The 17,465-nt window shown below is 35.2% G+C and overlaps 1 protein-coding gene across 1 annotated transcript in view; it reads right to left on the bottom strand.

Annotated features, from left to right (window-relative positions):
* The window catches only part of LOC107095194 (collagen alpha-1(XXIV) chain-like), an 87,223-nt gene that overhangs the window by 25,165 nt on the left and 44,593 nt on the right, over positions 1 to 17,465 (bottom strand). The window contains exons 14-24 of the mRNA XM_015391187.1: positions 17,275 to 17,328; positions 15,258 to 15,302; positions 14,241 to 14,294; positions 13,650 to 13,694; positions 8,040 to 8,093; positions 7,786 to 7,830; positions 7,294 to 7,347; positions 6,926 to 6,979; positions 5,960 to 6,013; positions 2,075 to 2,128; positions 1,949 to 2,002 (exon numbers count right to left, since the gene is read on the bottom strand). Of these exons, the coding sequence (XP_015246673.1) occupies positions 1,949 to 2,002; positions 2,075 to 2,128; positions 5,960 to 6,013; positions 6,926 to 6,979; positions 7,294 to 7,347; positions 7,786 to 7,830; positions 8,040 to 8,093; positions 13,650 to 13,694; positions 14,241 to 14,294; positions 15,258 to 15,302; positions 17,275 to 17,328 (567 nt within the window). The remainder of the gene's footprint in view (positions 1 to 1,948; positions 2,003 to 2,074; positions 2,129 to 5,959; positions 6,014 to 6,925; positions 6,980 to 7,293; positions 7,348 to 7,785; positions 7,831 to 8,039; positions 8,094 to 13,649; positions 13,695 to 14,240; positions 14,295 to 15,257; positions 15,303 to 17,274; positions 17,329 to 17,465) is intronic.

The raw sequence follows: 17,465 nt of genomic DNA, 5'->3' as shown, positions 1-17,465 counted from the left end.
CAGATTCATGTCAAAAATACCGAACTATCCCTTTAAGTGAGTTAGCATTTTGTAATTCTTACTTTTGGTGTTTAAAATACAAGAAGTTGCAGTTGTCTGTCTGATTACATAATTTAAATTAAAATGAAATCAGATGTTATGATAAAACAATTACACTTTTTTGAGTCATTTCTTTAATGACTACCTTCTACTGTGACTTGGGTTAAAACATATTAAGGTAGGACTAGTCTTTGGTAGGTAATTTGGGTAGCCTACCTCCTGTACCTCAACTGCAATCTTATGCTCTGGACATTATTATAATTAAAGAACAGAAGCATTTCAGAAAATATAAAGAAATACACATGTCCTGTAACACTTGTATTCTCCACTATTAAAAATATTGAAAATAATTACATCTGCAGTACTAATGACATCGGTGTACATTGAGCCAGTTTTATTTTTTTGTTTAGAACAAAAATAAATATTTTTGTATACTTTTTTGGTTTTAAGAAATTATGTTGAGAAATATGTTTCTATTCTTGCTACAAACAGCTTGCTGAACCTGGATGTAAGCTTTTTTTTAACCAACTTATCTTCATGTTAACCGTTGCTCGCCCAATAACCTTATCTGGAGTCTTTTTGGATAAGGTGGGCCAGTGTCCTATATATCTCTCATTATAACACTCTAAGATGACCTGTTTGCCAGCATATCCATTTATTTGACATAAATGGATATGCTCTCTGGATATGCTTATATTCATAAGTTTCTGGGTTAGGCCAATAGCACTCATGATCTCTTTTTTTCATTTTGTATAAAAAAATAATCTGATAATGCTTTATCTGACTCCTGATTATGGTTTAATAAACAAAAAACTGGTATTACTAGTTCTTTTTTTGTTTCAAATGACACAATGTTACATGATAAAATGCTGTAATTCACACTGACTTGATGCCAACTCAAGGAATAAAGTTGTCATCCCCTGTTTCCAATAAGTAAATGTATTAAGATCTAAGAGCCAAACTCAGTATAAGAAAAATCCTCCAGGACATTTTGTAAATCTGGTAAGGAATTCTAAATAAACCAAAGTAGAAAAGCATCACTGAAGTGAAAGGGAATACCTACAATTTAGTTACAACTCGTACATCTGAATTTGACAGGTGTTGGCAAACTCAACAACTTAGTGAATGTACGGAAATACAATGCTTTTCACACAGCAAAAAAAGAAAGAAAACATTTTTTTGCATATGTGTGTGCTATAACCCTTCCAAAGGCTTCTGCTCACTTTTCCAGGACTGGAAAAAAAAAAGAAGCTTACATTTGTTTGGTTCTAATTCAAAATCAAAACCTCACCTGGTGGAACATGCCCTGCGGTCTTACAGTGGAAAAAATGTTTCCACTCAGATTTACAGTAAGCTGCTACAACTTAAGAGGTGACAAATTCCAATATGACAGGTACCATAATAATTGATCTAGCTTTAGTGTAATCATGCCGGTATTTTCCATTCCCAGTGAAACACAGCAGATATCTATATGACCTGATGTACAGTTGCGCTTGAAAGTTTACATATCCTCCCATTAACAAAAATGATAATTTCACACAGTAATTCAAATAACACAAAACTGAAAAAGTAATAATAAATGGAAATTTACTAAATGATAATTTAGTAAAATAAAATATTGATTTTGAATTTTGTTTTAAAATAATTATCCTAAAAAATAAACTGTCCCCGACACATCTGATTACAGTGATTGCCTCAAAGATAAGATTTTCCCTGTTTCAACAACATTTTTGTTCAGGATCTCCATTAGGCATGTTTAAAATTCAATGTGACGATTTCCATTTTCTATTATTTTTATTTAATATTACTTTTTATTTATTTTACTGCCAGCTCATTTTTCTGTAGCTGAAGGGTATGTAAACTTTCAAGCACAACTGTATATTAACTAGTGAGTTCTGAATAATCTCACCTGTACTCCTTTTGGGCCTGGCGGGCCTTGGGGTCCTCTCGGACCTTGTAAACCCTAAAACACAGTCAAATGTTTAAAAAGTACAAGCTTAATGTTAAAATTTGCAAATCATCTAAGAGTGACTACCTTTGGTCCTGGTGGGCCATTGGGGCCTGGTACACCAATGTCTCCAGGAAAGCCCTTTCAAGAATAATAAAAGTGATTAAAGATATTGATGCTGCACTGTTACTTTTTTTGTACATATATATTTATATTTATGTTAGTAGCATAGATGCTAAAATCGGTTAACAGTACACATATATGCTTTTTTGTAATCACTCACACACTTGACTGGTTAAAAAGGTTTTTTTATATATGGATTTTGTGTTCCATAATATCATTCCACAGTATTTAGCATTGTTATTTTGTATGTGTCTCATACTGTAGCATGATGTGATATTCTGCTAAATCGACCTGATGAACCTTTTGAACTTGTTGGAAAAATTATCTTGGCATATGTCCCTGCAACCCAGGGACTCCAAATATGTCCCATATATGTTCCACTGTTACGATTTAACATGCATAAGTGTTCTTCAAATGTTTTGCCAATTATATCCATGCTATGCAGATGCTTTGTCCACACCCAGAATATTTACTACCTTGGCATTCCAAATGCAGTCAACTGCTAAAACAGCTGGGGAGCTGGCTGCTTCCTGAACAACGTGCTGGAACTGATATGCTGAACCACAATAAAAAGAATGCTTAACACCTCTATGTTCTTATTCTACATATTATAATGGGTCCATTGACATAAAATTCTTACACTATTTCAACAGCATCCCATGTGATCTACACATGCAACCAATTTATAATTTATTAATCCACATATAAATATAAGCGTTAAGCCTGAAATGAGACAAAAATAAGTACGATTATTGACTGAGCAATTTCCACAGATATACTTTTAATAAGAGGTGTCCTTGGCTTTATGTTTGGGACTATTTTTATATTTGTCGTCTTCCATTTGACCTGGACCGCAGTCTCAGCAGAGACTCCCAGACTTTCCTCTCCATAGACACCTCCTCCAGCTCTGCTTTGGGAAATCAGAGGCAGTCCAAGACCAGCTAAAAGACATAAGCCCCTAATACACTGAAATCCCCAGGATTTAAGCCCCAGGATTCCTATTACACAGGTAATAGGAATCCTAGATAATTCATCAATGTACTTTCCTATTACTCTGGAAGTACTGCAACAAACAGTCAGAGAGAAACTAAACTACTCCTTCAGTTCAGTGTGAAATGGGAACTCACAATTGATTCTCCCTTTACCTCCAGTGCCAACCAGCTATATGTAAATCCCTAACTTTAGGGATTTAATTTAAGTTTATTTTCCATTAACCTGCATCTGGTAAGAGTTGTTTTTTAAATATGTTATCTATTTAGAAGGACCTCAAAAGAACTGATTTACACAGTTGTTTTCTTTGATTTCATACATCTACAGCATAAACTGATAATGTTTTAGTCAAAATGATTATTTATGTCACATAAGCACAGATATATATCAAGTAGAAGCTTAGTCAGTGGATTCCATCCCAGTTGGTGGCAGTAATGCCTTATTAATGCCACATACAGTATGTGAAAGAGATAGACTGACAGACAGACAGAGAGAGACCGACCCCAAAGCCCCAGGAAAGTAAACTTCTGGCAAACTGAATTTATCCAGGTAAATGTGTATGAGAAAGCCACTCGGGCTTTCAAAAGACCAAGGCTGTTGAGCAGCAATGGTGAAGGCACTATAGTCCTTCTGGTGTGTCCTTGGCCATCCCCTGGGCCTCCTCCTGGTAGAACATCTCTGGAGGGAGGTGCCCTGGGGGCATCTGAAAAAGATATCTGAGCCACCTCAACGGACTCCTCTTGATCAGGACGAGAAGCTACTATACTCTGGGCCAAATGACCGAACTCCTCACCCCATCTCTAATGAAGTGCATAGCCACACTTCGGAGGAAGCTAATTTCAGCTGCTTCTGATGAACCATCCGCGCAGCTCTTTCTTTACGAGAACAGAACAGATTATAGAAGCAGCCACACTGATCCGTCTATCGATCTCCTGCTCCATTCTCTCCTTAGTGATGTACAGGACCCAAAGATACTTCATGTTATGGTCACTGACCTCTAGGAGCTCTCTTCATGAGAGAGCTCTCTCTTTGTGTTTGAGGTCTACCTGGCTGTTAGAGCTGCAATGTGTTGAAGCCCGTCAGCCACCTCATAAAGAGCTTCAACCCTGAGATGTCATGCCCCTTTTTTCTCTTATACACTGGGCCTTAATCTGAAGTGATCTTGTCTATGAGCTGAGTGTTACTGTGTGTTCACGTTAGACTATTGGCTAACTAAAGTTTTGTTTTTCTGATCACAGTGGAAGCAGGGAGGGGTTCTCTGCCATTTTTGTTTAACTGTTTGCTCCTTGTTTCGTGGTTAGCCAGCAGGATTATGTTCTTTTTCTTTTCATTTCTGTGTTAGAAAGTATTTTGTTTTATAAGTGTTTGTGTGTGTGTGTGTGTGTGTGTGTGCGGGGGTGGGTGGGGGGGGGGGTTGTTTTGGCCTTGGAGACTCTGAGGCTTAAAGCTTTCCTGTTTTGCTGTTTTTTTTGTGACCCCTGCAAATTGTGAATAAACTATATTTTTTCTACTGACATCATCTTTTAGTTTACTGACTTTTGTGTTACACCCAGTTCCAGAATTTACCCTTGACAGAAATACATTTCTATGTTATAAGTATGATCACGTAGATCCCTTAGGTCATCAGAAACTTGCTTATTCTATGTTTCCCTGAGCTAACAGGGGAAAAAAAAAATGTCTAAAAACCTGAAATGTACAGTAACTGATTAATATTTTAATAGTTCAGAACATTACATGTTCTTACTGCATTGAAATTAAATTAAATCTGCCTAATCACAAATAAATGAAGAGTGGGACTGAAGATATGATACTGCAGTTTAAATTAAAATGTGATTTTGCATGCAAGCTCAATTTGCCTTTTAAATCTTCGCAATGCTTTTAGGTCTCTAGCATTTTTTTCTAGCAAATTCATTTTTTTATGTTCCGACACAAAAATACAACCGCGAAGATTTACTTAACTTAATATGTTAAACAGCAGTTTATATGTGAACCCAGAAAAAAAATGTCTTTTTGAAACAACTGAATTCTCACTTCACAAGGTAGACTGTGTTCTGGTTAACACATATCACATATTAAAATTTTCTTTTATTCTAAAATGAAACTTGTATACAAGCAAAGGACAAATGCTCGTGTAAACATTTTTTTATGTTGCAAAAAAGCAGACATTTTTAGCGCAGCTGATATCCATTTCTAAATATTACCCTATAGGAAACATTTACTCTAATTATTTCATCCATCCATCCATCCATCCATCCATCCATCCATCCATCCATCCATCCATCCATCCATCCATCCATCCATCCATCCATTTTCTGTCACTCTTATCCCTGGTGGGTTTGTGAGGGGTGCTGGTGCCTATCTAGAGCAGTCAATGGGCGAGAAGCTGGGTACACCCTGCACAGGTCGCCAGCCTATCGCAGGGCTACACAGAGACAAACAGGACAAACAACCATTCACACAGACACTCACACTAAAGGAGAATTTAAAGAAGCCAATTAACCTAACAGTCACGTTTTTGGACTGTGAGAGGAGGCTGGATTACCCGCAGAGAACCCACACATGCAAAGGGAGAACATGCTAACTCTTTGCAGAAAGACAATGTGCCCAGAATCGAACCTGGCACCTTCTTGCTGCAAGGCAGCAGTGCTACCCACTGCCCTACTGTGCAGCCCTTAATTCAATAAAATGAAATAAAAAAATACTTAAAAAATTTTAAGGGAATGTATCGGGGAGAATATAAAAATGTGTTTAATTACTTTTATTACAAAAAGCTTAAACACTGTTGTTAAATATAAACAGCAGACATCTAAAGCTGCTTATGTAACATGTCATTAACATGATATCCGATTCAGTTCCTACCTCTGGTCCTGGTGGCCCAGGTGGTCCTTGTATCCCAATGTCTCCAATTCTACCCTTTAAAGCAAACAAATGGTATGCATCATGATATATTCATTATGGATCCACTATAAAGCTGAATGAAGAAAGCTAATTCATGTTTCCATACTATTAGTGAAAAATCAGACAGAATTTAAGTTTAACAAAAAATAAACTATGCAGTCCTGGTATTTTTTTTTTTTTTTTTACATTGATGTTTGACACAAATATTGGTTAAAAAAGTACACAGAGTACAAATTTTGTTTTTCAAAGCAGAATAAGAACAAAGTTACCCATCTTTATACTTTGCAAGTTGTCAATTAATTTTTTTTTAATGCTATATAATTCTGTCATTCAATTTCTTTTTTTAAGGTATATAATTCTGTCATTCTTTTTGTATCCTTTAAACAACACATTTTCATTGGCTAGCTTGCTTATTAGGTCAGATAAATAAAACAAGATACATAAAACAGGTATGCTAATAATGTGAATAAATAAACTACAGACATTCTTATGTCATTTCAGGGTACTCATATTGTTAAATTTGCATATAAATCTCAACTTCCAATGCCTTTTATTGACTGACTGTTTCTTAGTGATTTTTAACAGTGAAAAACTTATTTTGTGTGCATTGTTAACCAAATACTATTCTGGTTGTCACATCTTATTGTAATAATTAAATCAGGTATCTCCAATATGAATTTGAGTGTTTTTCTTCATTTATTATGCTTTGTGGACTTAGGAAGACAGGGGCAGATGCTGCTCTCTGTCTACATCATGCGACCTGAACTTGCTGATACACTTAGGTATTCACAGACATCCCTGGATGATGCATAGAGAGCTACAGATGTCCATAAAAAACTTCCCTACTGGGTATAAAATCCGACTTTACATTTGCTCACAATAAATGAACCCTATTCCTGACAAAGATATGAACAAACTTAAACATACCGGTGGCCCTGGTTTCCCTCTGGGTCCAGTTGGACCAGGAGCACCAACAGCACCCTAAAACATGCAGACATAGACAATATCTCTTCAGAATGTAGCATTACAGCAGAGTACACATCTGGATGTGTATTATCTGATGACCTTGTGATTAATGAAAGAACATCTGATTTTATATGAGCACACATCTCTCATCTTGTTTGGATTCATCATTTCCTAACATATATATATATATATATATATATATATATATATATATATATATATATATATATATATGTTAAGGAAAACAAAATTAATTCCTAGCCAACATCCTATCACTTTGTAAGACTAAGTTATATATTTCCATAAGTGATAAAATTGTCATTTCTTACCTTGTCACCTTGGAAGCCCATCTCTCCTGGCTCACCCCTTTGACCCACTTCACCCTAGATTTTATAGCATCACACAAGATATAACACTACACTTCCCTGCAATATTAATTATAATAGAAAAAGATTACAAATATACACAATTTTGACATTTAAAGTATGTGTACTACACTCCACTAAACTATGGTGATTTGAATCCTCTGTTTCCACAAAACCCTCTAAACAAATAGAAATAACATGTACAGCCAAATAGGTCTTAAAACATAAATTATTTTCCATAAAACCTTCAAGTGCTCTCAGTTTGAAATCGTTTTGAAGGTCATGACCTTTGGAGGTAATTGCACATATTTACTTTTCTAGCTTTTTTACGGTTGTGGTAGAAGTGCTACCAAAATGTTACCAAGATATTGTGTAGCTACATAAAGTAAAAATACATGATATCGATCAGTGACACAGTAAATATATTCACATCAATAATATGAATATTTAAATCACCTTATCACCTTTCAATCCAGGCAGCCCGACGTGTCCTGCTGGTCCCTGCAACAAAAAATTATACCAAATTATAAAATGTAAGGAACGAAGAGTAAAGATGACACTGGAGTAAGGATTTCGAATTGTCCAGTTATTTGTTTTACTTATAAATTGTTTAAAATCTTATGGTCTTTACCACAAATACCCTTTTTATAAGATAGTATTGAAGTAGATGTGTAAAACATTCAACAAAAATTTGACAGGATGAAGCCTACCTGAGGTCCTGTCATACCAGGCAGTCCTCTTAGTCCTTCTGGTCCAGGATCCCCCTGTTGGAAAAAGGAAACAATGAAATCTGCTTTTAAAAACTAATGTAATACATCCCCTTAATTTTCAGGCCAAGAGCTTACTTGAGATTATGTAGTACTATGCCATGTAAATTGAATTATGCCAAGAGTCTGATAGTAATGAGTTACATTTATATTTACTTAAGTAACAATAAAAAAAATAAATAAATTTAGGAGTAAGTTTACTGTGCCGTACTTCTTACTTTTACTTAAGTATTATTCTTGTAAAGTATCGCTTCTCCTAATTGAGTAAAAGCTCTGACTACTTTGTCCTCCGTAATTTCAGTAAACAGTAGAAAAATGCAGAAAACAGTAGATATTAACAGTGGAAGTTCGTTACCCTGTCCTAACATATATACAGTTCTCATTGTAGGGATTGGTTTTCGAAGTTTTATGTAAAAATAAAGTAAAAGTATTTCTTCTGCATCAGTTTATTCTGTTATAATCATGACATTTATTTGTATTCTTTAGGCATTTGAGTCTTTAAAATGCCAGAATGTGCAAATAAAGTCTGTTTGCCAGCATCATTTATATTTAATCTGATGTTATAATACAACAGTTACTCAGTACTCAAGTACTTTTTTACTTTACTTGAGTAAAATAAAATTGAAGTAGTGCTACTCTTACTTAAGTAAATTTTTTGGGTACTCTACCCACCTCTGATTATACCATAACCACTTCTAGCCTTTTTCAAAATGAGTTAAGATTCATAATTATCCATTTATATCCATTTATTATCCTGTTTTGAATGCATCTGGTTGCTTCTGTACAACCCAAAACATCTAAACCAATTGAAAGGATGGGATAAAAGCAGCCAGGAGATGCAGGAACACCACAATGTACGTTAACGATGTAAACATACCATACTTATCTCTATTCAACACTAGCAACAGCCGTTTATAATAAAGGTGGTGTCATGAAATTGACAGAGAACCCACCACATGTTTTAGAATTTCTGGTAAAGATGGTGAAAAGCCTCAAAATATCCAGGAATTTATTTGTGGACGCTTAACCTCACATTGAAACTGTTCCACAACCTCACCAAAACAATTAGCAATAACTAATGTTAACTTAAACAAATTCAAAGCTTTCCCTCAATATGGTGCTGTTCCCTTTGTACAAAAGGGAACCGTTCTTCATGGTTGGGATGGTGCTCTTGGGTTTTTAATCATCTTTCTTCTTCTTCCTCCAAACACATCAAGTGTTGCAAAAGGCTGTAGTTTTGTCTCATCTGACAACATTACTTTCTTTCATTCCTCCTCTGAATCTCCCAGATGGTCATTGGCAAACTTCAGACGTGCCTGGACCTGCACTGACTTGAGTAGAGGGACCTTGCTAGTGCTGCAGGAGTTTAATCTATGGTGTCATAGTTTTACTAATGGTGTTTGAGATTTTGGTCCAAGGTTTTCAGGTCTTTCACCTGGTCCTGCTGTGTAGTTCTGTGTAGATCCACTCACTTCCTCCTGATCAGTGATACCAAACAAGGTGAGATCTCGCATGGAACCCCAGACAGAGGGACATTTACAGCCATGTTGAACTTCTTTCATTTGTTTTATTGTTTTGAGTTCTCAAGAAGTTTCCTGTAGCCCATCCCATCCTTGTGCAGGTTTACTGTTTTATCACTGATATCCTCACACACCTCTGGTCTTGATCATTGTGATGGATTGATTATGATTCAGTATGTGGACGGATGTTTTTTTATAGAAAATTAATTGAAACAGGTGTAATTAAAACAGGAAATTACTGAGAATAGAAGTGCTTCTAAAAGAAAATCTACCAGGGCTTTGAGACTTTGAATTAGTTCTTGTTAGAGGGTAACATAATACTTATACCATGCTGTAAACTAGTTTCTTCTAATTCTAATTTCTTCATAAAGATTTTTTTTATTAGATCTAGTCACTCAGAACTAAAAAGTACCTACGATAAAAATAAAGGATCTCCCCATACTTTGCAGGTGGGAAAAGTGCAAAATCGACAATCTAACTAATACACTTTCTTCTTACTGTAAGGCAAGAATATCTGATTTTATTAAAGAATAATGAATTAAATCTTTTAACTTGTATCATCCCTCCATCTGTATGGGGTTGCAGGGGGGATGATGACAATACATACAATAGGTCAATTGGTGAACATGCAGTAACACAGCAAAATCCGGTATGCATGTCAATACATCTGTGTTATATACTGTTTTTATAGACCATGGACAGAAAGCTCATGTGAAGTGAGTTGGATCTAACCCAAACACAGCTTACAACTTTAGATTGAAACAGTAAATAAAAAAAATAAGCAATTGTCATGTTTAGGAAGATATACCCTTTAGTTACTAAGTAATAAATTATTACAAGACAATGAAAACCCTGTTGGTCTGATATGTCTAGTTTCTCTCTTCCTGCTCCATCTGGACACACAAAACCCAATAAATCCAATTCTGTGACAACAAACCATTGGTGTAAATGAAGTTTGAAACGATGGTACAAGATAGGTGTCGTTCAAAACTGTATCAGTTTACATGATATGAGCATCTGGAGTCCTCTTTGAATGAATACCTATTTTATGGTCTGTAGTAACACTCATCCATCAGCTTTAATACTATCGGAGTATGAGCTACACAGTTATAAAAACCTTAAGCATTAAAATGAACCAATTATTTACTTTATTTTCAATTGCAATTACAACGTTACACTGAAAATTTAATTATTTATTTTTTTTACACTGGAAATTTAGAATTAACTGTTTTATCTAAACGACTACTAACCCCTAAATCAATTTTTTTCTTTTTCTTTCTTTTTTTTTGCTGAGTAACTGTGTGAATTGGCATCTTATTTGCTGTCTAATGGTCCCAGGCATTATTTTGATCATTTACTGCACAGTTTTTGCTTCCAGTTTTTGTTTCTAAAATTGTCTGTTTGGCACCCTCCCAAGGTCAAAACGATGTTACTGCATCTGATTTTTGCTTTTGGCCTAGCTGGGAATGTGATGTAATTAAGGAGAACTGATGTCAGCAGCTCTGCCCTGAGCAGTGGTGATTCGCTTAGGAATTGATAATAAATTGAGTGATTTTGTTATAATGCGAAATAAAAATAAATCACGGTTGTCTCCATTTTTGGTTTATGAAAAAAGCCAATGCATTAAAATTGGATACAAACAAGTCAAGTACTATATTTATTTTATGATAGTTTTTTGTCAGTCACAGGACCTATAAGTTATTGGAAAATAACATTAATTTTGAACAGAGGACTTATTAGAAAATATAAAATGCACCAAACTTTGAAAAAAATGAATGTCTAACTAATCTAAGATAATAATATGACATTCATGTGGTATCACTGGGTCAAAGAACATTAAATTTATTAATTTCTGTTTAACAAGATTGGTTCAGATACTTATTTACAGTCTCCATTAGAACATTAGAACAACCATATATGGGAAAAGGGGGTAGCTACACAAAGTCTCTGAGCCAGCGGCTCAAACTGGAACGGCTCAGGGCTACTGAACTTGTCATGGTTTTGGTTCTGTTATGCTTACTTTGCTCCATGTTTCCTAGTTTTATTGGTTTAATTCCTGTTTTGTTGTTGTTTCTAGATTTATGTTAGTTCTCAGGTTTTTTTGTTGTCCTCTGTTGCCCTCTTGTGTGTGTGTTCCTTTCCCCTTGGCTCCCTCGTTGTCTCCTCTCACACCTGCTCCTTATCAGCTCGTTAGCCCTGCCTTTGTCTCAGTCAGTTACTTATTCTCTCCCTCTGCTGTCACTCCTTGTTGGCTCCTTGTCGTAGCTGGTTTCTCAATGCTGTTTTCATCTTACTTTGTCTCACCCTGGCTCCTTGTGATAGTTTTCCCCTGATGTCTCCATGGTTCTGGTTAGTGTTTAATTTTTATGTTGGATTTTTGGATTCCTGTTTTTGCTACCTGTGTTATCCCATCAAAACATCGAAGAACTCACCCCTGCTTCTCAGCCTCTGCATTTGGGTCCTCACAAAAACCTCCAAACAAACCGTGACAGAACTTCTCCACAGCACTTTTCTCTATTTCCCCTGGTTTCCTCTATCTTTGCTGAAGACAGTGGAGAGAGATCCAATCTCTCTGTCACAAAATGACCATCAATGACTTCGCTTGTTATGTTTGTGTTGTGGTTTAATCACAGCCAAGATTCTGCCAAAAAAATTCTACAATTTCATAATGCCCTACCCTCTAACAAGGTATTTTTCTTAAAACAGCACTTATTCCTACTTACTTACTATAATCACTTTAATCAAACTTGATGTTATTATAGTAAATTTCCTTTTCTCGTTTATTGTGTAATTTCCACTTTATGAAGTTCTAGAGCTCCCACTTTAGCTTCTTCTCTTGCTCATGCTTGCCCTCATGTGAGAAAGTTTCTGTTGGTAAGTAAAAAAGTATTTCAAGAATGTAAAAATTATAAACAATTTATTACCACCATCATTGGTGGGGAACCAGGGTTGTGTAGGTCCAACATTCTTCTATTAATTATTTGCTTACTTTTTTTTACATTATTTCAAATAAGAGGAAAGTGTTTGAGGTGTTTCCTTAAAATGTATCCACAGCAGTGTCTCTAATTTAAAATATTTTGAATTAGAAACTTATGAGGTTTACATCTTCCTCATCAGGGCTGTCAAAAATTAAGTAAAGATGTAGTGATCTTAGCAGTGCGGTTTTCGTCAACGATGATGATGACAAAATTATTTCCTTGACGTTCCTTTTTTTTCGTGACGATAACGAGAACTGATGAGCTAAATGTGGATCTTTGGTGACGAAAAACTAGTCAACGAGACGGGTCTAGATAAAAAATTTAACGGGTGTATGTTCAGATATTTAAAATGCATCATTGTACTGTAATCTGCTAGACAAATTAAGCAGTATCAGCCGTGTTGCTGCGTTCTGTTTGGTGTGCAGCGCTGCACTTTCTGCATGACCACAGATGGATCATGGCAGCAGGGGTAGGGGTGAAAATAAGCCGCAATGGTCCAGTACTGCATGCTCAACTCTGACAAAATCTGTTCTTCCAGCTGTGCCTCTTTGCGGCTTAGCTCTGATTGCGCTTCACTTCCCTCACTGATGTTTCACTCTCAGCATATATGGCTCAGTATGGCAGTATGGCTCCTCCTGCTATCGCTCCTTAATACACTATATGTGGCTGATCATCCTCTGCCAAGCACAAAAATCCCTTTGTCCAACTATAAATATTGTATTTCTTCCAGGTCAAAAGAGGTGTTACTAAACATTCTTTAATTTCTAACAAAAGGAATCCCTAAATTCTATCCTAAGCAAATATTTCATTGCTTTCTGTTTAATGTTGGATAAAGAGCCAGGTTAAAAGGTAAAGAGATGATTAATGAGAATATTCTTATCTTTCTAGCATTTAACAAGGAGGAATAAAATATTGAATCTTACCTTACACAAAACAGGAAAATTAGTTAAGTTCAATATTAGACCTCCCCAAAAAATAAGAAATGTTTAAATTTGGTTTCCTGACATGTGAGCTACAATACTTCAACATTAAAAAGAACAGAAGATCAGACTCACCCTCAAACCAGGAAAGCCAGTAATACCAGACCCACCAACAGGCCCCTGTTAAAAAAAAAAACACAGCAGCATCCTAAATTCACCACTCGGAAAAGGTTCAAAAACATACACTTAAACACAATGTTTCTTATTTCATAACTTTACTCTAAAAAATGGGAAAGATATCCTGAACAGAAGCTGATGAATGCAGAATAGCAATAACACTGAATTATGAATCCAGGCTGGTGCACATCCGAAACCAACGGAAGAAACGTTGTTCAGTACTAACTTTTTTTCATTTTCTGATTATTTTATCTAATTAGCTGTACTTTGTATTTTTAAGAATTGGTATGTCTTTAATAGTACTTTTTAAATTTCACCTATGTTTAAAAAAGAGTGGTTTCTGGTAATTAGTAAATGGCCTCCAAAGGGCTTTACACTACATTCAGCCGTTCATCCATTCATCCACACACTGTTGGTGGAAAGCTACATTGTAGCCACATCTGCCCTGGGTCTCACTTGTTGCCATTCACTTGTTGCCACCGGTGCCACCGAGCCCGGCGGCAATATTTAATACCTATCCACAGGTGCTTGAAGGATCATTGTTCTCACCTGGTTGCCATCTGGACCAGGACTTCCCCTCTCTCCTACATCTCCTACCACACCCTGTGAAAGACACACGCCATATTACCTTTTAAAAACCTAAAAAAAACTACACATTTGTGGATACTGTATATTCTCAGTTTATAATGTGCACATCAAGACAAGAAGCATTTGTAAAATGTACAGCTTTTAAGTAATTTCAGCTAGTCTTTGTATAAGTTATACGGTGTAAACACTATACATCACATCAGACATGTTACCTCCTTTATGATTTAACATGGACTCTATGTAAAACTGATGCTTAATTAATGACAGACACAGGATGTGTGCAACCAGATGTGTGCTGCCCCAACCAATTATTGGCACCACTAATTAAGAGAGGCTCAATAATTTTGAGTACAAGGGCATAATCTCATAAAATGAAAATATACCCAACCTTTGATTTTAGTTTATATTTTAGTGGGTAGAAAAAAAATGCTGCTTTAGGAAATAAATGTCTAACTTGGTCATAATATTTGGAAACATTTAATGAGTTATTGATGACTTCATGTTTCAGTTCTGAACAAATATTTGTGACCAAGAAGCCTAGACTTAATCTGGCAACTATTCAGTACGGGGAAGAAAAATGAACATGTCACGTAGATTTAGATGTTTAAAACAAGAACTTGAAATAAAACAGAAACCTTTAGCTATGCTTTTCTTTAATGCATCAACCACAATGATAAACCAACCAAGAATATGTGTTTGTATTTATCATAATGCTGCAGCATTTCTTTTCCAGTTGAGCCATTAAAGCTTGTGCTTATTAAATGTAACTATTTTAACTAGTTCTAGTTCTATTTGCATATGCAAACTGTTTCAGTGCTACAGGGCAGGGATGTATTGACTTTAGGTTCCTCAATCTTTTTATTCAATTAGGTGCTTACATAGAAAGAACTTCACTGATTCACAAACATATGCTTACAGAAGATTAAAAAAACAAACAAAAAAAAAAAACACGCAAAAACAAAACTTGGTCAGTATTACGTGTATTCCTTTGGGTCCAGGTTTTCCAACAGGACCAGGAATGCCCTGCAAAAGACAAACAAGCCAAAAAATTATTCAAACCCTCTATATTAAAGAACCGACATTGGGAAATTTCTAATTTTCATAATTAAAAAGGTAAAGAAAAGTATCCTAAATGATAAATGCTCCATATAGCATAAATAACTACTATATGAGGATTTCAAAAAGCATTTTGTTTATCAAACAAGAAGGATTTGATCAGGTCCGAATATACTGCAAAATAACAGACAGGAACAGATTGAGCAATGGATCTTTGATTTTCTTAGGCTGGATAATATCAAAGCAAGTGAAGAAAGAATAAGGTTTTAGAAAAGATTTAACACGTATATCCCTATAATAGAAAAAAATAAATGCTTCAAGATACATATAGGTTCTGTAGTTAGTGTGACATAGCAAACTTATCATATTTTATAGAGGAAGAAAAAAAGCTCCAGATAAGTGAGAAGAATGTGTCACATGAACAAGCCTTCATAATTTTTTGTGTTTTTTTTTTTTTTTTCAAATATACATCATTGTTCCCACCAGTTCTAAAAAGATTGTATGACCCACAATACAATTAAGATCTATTTTGGGTATTTGGTCAAACAGTTAATATTCTTAGTGCTACTCTATTGCTGGTTATCGTGGGGTGGAGGAAGAATTGGAGGACCAATTAAGATAGGGATGCAAGAGGGAAAAAATATAATCATAGAATCATGGAGGTATTCTTGGTTGCATTTAGAAATAAACTTCACATTCATCTGATCTATTCCACTAACATCAATAAGTACAGTAAATAACACAAGAAAAGGATTTAAGCAGTTAGGACTTTCTGTTATTTGTTCAGATTTATGCTGGTGCAAGTTTTTTTCTCTACCTGAGGTTACATCCCCATTAGTTTGGTACCTATGCAATGATAAGTACATGGGCTTGTAAAATGGTCAATTTGTCTCGGTCATTTATGGCCACACTTTATATAAACAACTCTACTGTAAAACAGACATAAATAGAGTTATCAATCAAAGTGCAACATAACGATCTATCAATAAAAAGCTTTTTTTTTTCTGTTTTTGACAAAAATGGATACATATCCACAGTGAAATATTTTGTTGAAATTGGCATTTTGCTCTGTTGTTTAGGTCTTTGTCTCCTGACTTGAGTGCACAGATTAAATCAGCTGACTGTTCCAGAAAAATATCGACCTCATATTCTTGCACAGTCTTGCACATGATACAAGCCTGACTGGACATCTAGTAACAAATTAAACATCACCATATAGTGTGTAGGTTTTACTGGCCTTGACTAAAGTGTTAAGTGGTGAAATTTGTTAGTCATGTCTTACAGGACAATATTTCAGATAAAGTCTAGATCAACCGGACTTCATTCAAGGGATTCCTGAGCGGTTTCTTTGACAACACTTACTTGTGCGACATACTTGTCAGTCAAGTAAGCCAGTTCCTCTAGTGCCACTGCTACCTGCCCATTTACTTGCCGAGTAATTTGAACAAGTCAGGCCACTAATGCATGTTAACTGTAATGTTTGCTGTAGCTCAATTCCCAGAGGCAATCCTGTTCCCTCACAAAATAGTTTAATCTTTGGGCCACCCAAAATTATACAGCCTGGTTGAGGGCAAAATTTATTGTTTGCTTAGTTTGTGAATGATTAAAAACAAAAATTCTCTCATAACTGGTGTTTTAAAAAAAAGAAGCAGTCTATTTAAGGTGTTGCCTTAAAATACATTGTGACGTTCAATTAAATTAAACACTGAATTATCTTATAAAAATGACATCATTATCTGGGCTGTCTCACATGTTTACAGTAATCTTATTACATGAAGCTTGTAAAAGAAATACAAAATAAAAATTATTATTCTGGTAATAAAAATAACAATAAGCTAATCTCAACTGACCTGAAAGAGAAAATATTTATTCAAATTGAATGACAGACCTAGAAAAAAAAAGTCTCCTGTCTTTAAATGCGTGTAATAAAAACACTTACTTTCTCGCCCTCCAGCCCTGGTGGACCAGAAACGCCAGGAAGCCCAATGAAACCCTAAAAAAAAGCAAAATTTAAAAAAAAAACTTAACATTGGTTCAATATGAACATATTATACAAAACTTTGAGAAAATATCTAATTGGGGGAGTGAAGACTAAATAACTACAGTACAGGTATAAAAAAAAAAACAGTT

This window comes from Cyprinodon variegatus, unplaced genomic scaffold (genome assembly GCF_000732505.1).
Source record: "Cyprinodon variegatus isolate N-32 unplaced genomic scaffold, C_variegatus-1.0 Scaffold528, whole genome shotgun sequence".
In the NCBI taxonomy this organism is placed as follows: Eukaryota; Metazoa; Chordata; class Actinopteri; order Cyprinodontiformes; family Cyprinodontidae; genus Cyprinodon; species Cyprinodon variegatus.
Note: the sequence above shows the minus strand (reverse complement) of the source record. Positions and strands in the feature narration are given on the sequence as shown.